This window comes from Branchiostoma belcheri, unplaced genomic scaffold, assembly GCF_001625305.1.
Source record: "Branchiostoma belcheri isolate BF01 breed outbred unplaced genomic scaffold, Haploidv18h27 scaffold90, whole genome shotgun sequence".
Classification (NCBI taxonomy): domain Eukaryota; kingdom Metazoa; phylum Chordata; class Leptocardii; order Amphioxiformes; family Branchiostomatidae; genus Branchiostoma; species Branchiostoma belcheri.
Genome location: NW_017804576.1, coordinates 1,200,097 through 1,205,935, shown reverse-complemented (window position 1 = coordinate 1,205,935; position 5,839 = coordinate 1,200,097). Strand labels below are relative to the sequence as shown.

At 44.6% G+C, this 5,839-nt stretch overlaps 1 protein-coding gene across 1 annotated transcript in view; it reads left to right on the top strand.

Annotated features, from left to right (window-relative positions):
- LOC109487972 (pecanex-like protein 1) overlaps window positions 1-5,839 on the top strand; it is a 27,445-nt gene that overhangs the window by 15,525 nt on the left and 6,081 nt on the right. The window contains exons 18-23 of the mRNA XM_019792099.1: window positions 261-320; window positions 1,855-2,048; window positions 2,781-2,997; window positions 3,597-3,714; window positions 4,137-4,284; window positions 4,877-5,028. Of these exons, the coding sequence (XP_019647658.1) occupies window positions 261-320; window positions 1,855-2,048; window positions 2,781-2,997; window positions 3,597-3,714; window positions 4,137-4,284; window positions 4,877-5,028 (889 nt within the window). The remainder of the gene's footprint in view (window positions 1-260; window positions 321-1,854; window positions 2,049-2,780; window positions 2,998-3,596; window positions 3,715-4,136; window positions 4,285-4,876; window positions 5,029-5,839) is intronic.

The window sequence follows — 5,839 nt, the reverse complement described above, 5'->3', positions numbered from 1 at the left end:
ATAGGGTTAATGTTGCTGTCAGAATCAAATCATCCATTATTCCTTTAGTATTTTTTATATCTAATAAGGAAAAAAATTTTTGGAATATTTATAATTTATTTATAATTATATAACAGTTTACATAAAAGCTTTCAGTACAGTACCTTGGACGAAGAAATATTTTGTGGCCATGGAGACTTAGGACTGAGTCAGACTGTATATATATATTGTACTATACACACATGTTGATGACCCTGTTACTGCCTGATGTCCCTCCTCAGGTACGTACTGCCAGCAGAGAGAGGTGGAGGCCATCACAGAGGGGGTGGATGAGGATGAAGGTGAGGATGACCTCTTAGTAGCGTTTCGTAGCATGTATATGTAGAATTTTAACATTCCTGGCAAGTAACTTAGTATACACTCTGTTTAGTAGCCATAGAACATGTTTAGTATAATTAGGTACAACTGCTCACTGTACCCTTCATGAGTATAGTTTAGCGTAATGTAGAATGTACATGAAGAGTTGAAATATTCTCTAGCCAGTAGTTCTTTATAATACTCTGTCAGATACAATGTCCGTTGACCATATATATAGCATTATGTTAGACACATACCAACTAGTAATCTTATTATTTGCCATACATTGTACCCGTGACAATCGTTGTGCAATAAACTTTGACTTTGTCTTTGTTTATTTCTTTCACATACTATGACATAGATTTGTGAGCATTGGACAGAAAACGTGTTATGTACTTACAAGGATCCTTTGCTCATGAAACATAAAAAAAACATAAACACAGAGTTGGGGTAACAAATACAAAACATAGAGTGGACATAAATGAAAATGGTTGGCGTACCCATCAAATCTTCCAGACATTAGAATGAAATTGAATCCAGACGTTAAAATGAAATTGAACACGATATCGGATTGGAGATACAGCAATTTGTATGAGAGGGAGGGGCTACCAATCTTACAACATCAGGCCTGGTGTAAATTCCTCTGTTACTGCCAGTTGAATGGGAGAATGGTTTAAAGTTGATGTACTTGTCCCCCATCTTCCCCAGGCTGTTGCTGCTGTGAGCCTGCCCCACATTCTGTCAGGAAATGCTGTGTGGCAGCAGCTGACTATATCATACAGAACAACCTGTTACACCTAACCCTTGCACATCTAGCTTTAACCAGCGCTGGCTATATTACACAGAACGACCTGTTACACCGAACCATTGCACATCTAACTGTGTTTTTTTCCCCTCCACAAAAGGTTGTTGCTGCTGTGAGCCTGGGCACCTGCCCCACATGCTGTCAGGGAATGCTGCCTTTAACCGGCGCTGGCTGGCTATATTACACAAAACGACCTGTTACACCTAACCATTGCACATCTAACTGTAAGTGTATGTTTTCCCCTCCACAAAAGGTTGTTGCTGCTGTGAGCCTGGGCACCTGCCCCACATGCTGTCAGGGAACGCTGCCTTTAACCAGCGCTGGCTGGCTATATTACACAGAACGACCTGTTACACCTAATCCTTGCACATCTAACTGTAACCATGGTTTAAACTTGATGCATTTGTCCCCCTCCACAAAAGGTTGTTGCTGCTGTGAGCCTGGGCACCTGCCCCACATGCTGTCAGGGAACGCTGCCTTTAACCAGCGCTGGCTGGCTTACACAGAACAACCTGTTACACCTAACCATTGCACATCTAACTGTAAGTGTTTTTTCCCCTCAACAAAAGGTTGTTGCTGCTGTGAGCCTGGGCACCTGCCCCACATGCTGTCAGGGAACGCTGCCTTTAACCAGCGCTGACTGGCTTACACAGAACGACCTGTTACACCTAACCCTTGCACATCTAACTGTGTTTTTTTCCCCTCAACAAAAGGTTGTTGCTGCTGTGAGCCTGGGCACCTGCCCCACATGCTGTCAGGGAACGCTGCCTTTAACCAGCGCTGGCTGGCCTGGGAAGTCACGGCTGTGAAGTATGTCCTGGAGGGTTACTCCATCTCAGACAACTCCGCAGCCTCCATGCTGCAGGTCTTCGATCTCAGGAAGATCCTCATCAGCTACTACATCAAGGTCAGCAGATGCACTGTCTATTTATTTCTTAGTTTGTTTGTTTGTTTGAGCCTTTATTTCAACTCGATCTGTAACAGTGTTACATGCTCTAATCGGCCGCTATTTCGGCCGCTTTTCATAGAGGTCGAGCGTGGAGGAGTGTCAGGGGGTCATAACATAAATACTACTTGCTCACAAATGAAAACAAAGTAATATTTTTTATACATAAGGTAACTCACACAAAGTAAATAAATAAACAAAATGGCAATAACTAATAAATAACTCATAAGTCGTTGTGTCCAAAGTCGTTCAGTCAAAATAGTCCTGTAAGTGAGGTGTGGCATCAAGCAGCCTATAGGCTAGCGTACATAGGATTGAGAGGTTGCAGGTTGGATCCCATGCATTCTTAGTGAGACATTGTGTAGTTGGGAAAGGCACCTTCCTCACTTCACCCAGGTGTAAAATGGGTACCTGACTTCAGTTGGGGAGGTAAAAGGCGGTGGAAGGAGAGGGATGGGCTCCGCCTTCCAATAGCGTGCCCCAGACACAGTGGAACAACCCCTACTGCCTCAAAAAGGCTATGGGACTGCCTTTACCTTTTTTTACCATAGCTTTATTGGGATGAAACTGACCCTTTGAATTCCTGGAATATTTTGTTTATTACATAAGTCCTATAATTGATATGAAGAAGTCAGCAGACAACCAGATGATGTACTCCATTTCATCTAACACTCCCTCGCTGTCTCACTTCAGAGCATCATCTACTACGTGGTTCGCTCCCCGAAGCTGGAGACGTGGGTGAACAACTCGGACATACAGGAGGCGCTCAAGATCTGCCTGGACAAAACGTACGCCGACGTGGACCCGACCTTCAACCACAACATCGACGACGACTACGACCTCCGGCTGAATGGGATCTCTCGCCACTCCTTCTGCAACACGTATCTGCTGTGGATACAGCACTGTGCAGGTAAGGCCAGGATCACTGCAACCTAATTTGTATGGCACAGCACCTAAAATTGTGTAAAATGGGAATTTTTTGCTATTTTCAGACCAGTAAAAACTGCGATTGTAGCTTGAAAAATCCCCAACTAACGGTTCTAAATAGAACACTGGTTCTACCTGTTCCAACAGCAGAAGGCGTTGGAAGATTACATTGCCGCATGGGGGGATAGACTATTGGAACACTTCACATTTTGGACAGGGGTGATTTAAGAACAATCCATTTGCGCGGGAGGGGGATAGGTCCATTTTTGGTATGGGGGATGTGGTGAAGCCATTTGCTGCAAATGCCTTTCTAGTTTTTGCTTCTTCTCCAAACCAAAAAGGTCAATGACCTGACCATTGTAACTAGTATTGAGTTACGTCATGACTCATGGTTGCAATTTCATAGCAGGAGGGATTTAGACTCCTGTCTGACAATATATAATGATTGTGTTTGAGTAAGACTTAACAGAGCAAACCATATGCGAAGGTAAACATTATGAATTTGCGTTGCAAATGTTACCTTTCTAGTGTATTTTGTTGTATATATGTGCAAATAAACAAAACAAATCCAATGAAACCCAGGCCGTCGTGAGCAGGCGGTGGACAGCAGCAGGGAGTCAGCGCTGGTCACGCTGTGCTTCGGGCTGTGTGTGCTGGGCAGGAGGGCGCTGGGCACAGCATCGCACCACATGTCATCTAGGTACAATTTTGTCTTGTATTTCCTTCATTCTTGCCTGACATTTGGTTTTGGGATGTTGTGTAACTGTGTTGTTACTCCGTGAAGGAGGTTTACAATTGTACTATACCTCCTGCAGGAGTATTGTGGTCTTTGGTTGGTTTTACATGTACATGTTCGCAGGTAAAACTCACGGGAGCATTTAACTTGCAGGCATGCCAGTGATGATGCCTGTATTTTTATTTTTACCGTAGCTGTTTTTGTAGTTAATAGTGTTAGTAATATTTCAGAAGCACCCCTGCGTTTAATAGACTTTTGGAACTGGCTGTAGATAAACAACTGTCAAACGATCTGGCGGGGAAGCAACTTTCATGCAGAGGTGCGGTTTAGTCGTTACCTTCCTGGTTCACCCTTGCTTTAACTGGACCGTTCTCTGTCCCTAACAGCTTGGAGTCGTTCCTGTACGGCCTCCATGCTCTTTTCAAGGGAGATTTCCGCATCACGTCCCCGAAGGACGAGTGGGTTTTCTGTGACATGGAGATGCTGAGGAGGTGTGTGGCACCCGGCGTCAGGATGTCACTCAAACTACATCAGGTCAGTACAATAGCCCTATAAGTACAAGGTACAGGTATTGATTTGGATTACTGAGCTGTGGGTTTGTGTGTCTGTTTGTCTGGACATGAGGCTAGTACCACACGTACATGGGCAAATGAACACGAGATAAAGACGTCACCGGTCGATTCCACACATTCCTGGCTAGACCTTGTGTCATTGGGAAAGGTACCTTACATTTTTACCTCACCCAGGTGTAAAATGGGTTCCGTAGTACTACCTGACTTCAGTTGGGGAGGCAAAAGGTGGTGGAAGGCCTTCCAATATCGTGCCCTAGACACAGTGGATTAACAACCCACTGCCCCTACAGCCTCAAAATGCTAAGGGGCTACTCGTGTACATTTAATCTGTGACAGTAAATGGTGGCATGCTAAAGAGTAGAAAACTCACAACACACAAAGAAAACTCACAACTTTAATGGCCTTCAAAAACTCATTGTAATTCGAACTGACATTTCCTGAGCAATGTTGTATGATTATTATTGTGCGTTATACCTGAAAAACAGGTCAAATACCTGAGTGTAACCCTCTGGTAAAATGAATAAACTGAAACTGATATTCCCTTGTCTCCCCAGGACCACTTCACGTCCCCAGATGAGTATGATGACCACCGTGTCCTGTATGACGCCATCACGGCTCACGAGGAGAACCTGGTCATCTCACACGAGGGAGATCCCGCCTGGAGAAACGCCGTCCTCACAAACGTGCAGTCTCTACTCGCACTCAGGTCAGTCCTCACAAACGTGCAGTCTCTACTCGCACTCAGGTCAGTCCTCACAAACGTGCAGTCTCTACTCGCACTCAGGTCAGTCCTCACAAACGTGCAGTCTCTACTCGCACTCAGGTCTCTACTCGCACTCAGGTCTCTACTCACAAACGTGCAGTCTCTACTCGCACTCAGGTCTCTACTCACACTCAGGTCAGTCCTCACAAACGTGCAGTCTCTACTCGCACTCAGGTCAGTCCTCACAAACGTGCAGTCTCTACTCGCACTCAGGTCAGTCCTCACAAACGTGCAGTCTCTACTCGCACTCAGGTCAGTCCTCACAAACGTGCAGTCTCTACTCGCACTCAGGTCAGTCCTCACAAACGTGCAGTCTCTACTCGCACTCAGGTACATGTATGACTCAAGTGCTCCACTGCATCTACATGTATTTAAGTTTATCTTTGTGGAAGGAAAACATCTTGTTTTTCTCTGTTTTGTCTTCTTTTCTTCATCTTCTTCTTCAAGCCAATAACCTGGACCAGAAAGCTGTCATCCTGGTAACTGGTGCTGTAGCAAAGACCCTGTGGTGTTGGATTACATTATGTAGCAAGTGGCAGCACACTTGGGGGGCTGGTCACAAAATTTTATGAATGTGTTTGAGTAAGAATAAATAGAGCAGTTTTTTTTATGAAGGTAAGGCCATGTTGATTTGACTATATGGATGACATCCTCCGGGAACCCCAAAATTGATGCGCGCGTGCGAATAAAAAAAAAGTTTTGCAAAAAAAAAAAGTTGTTTTCATTATGAAATCTACGTGGTCATGAGGGTTGA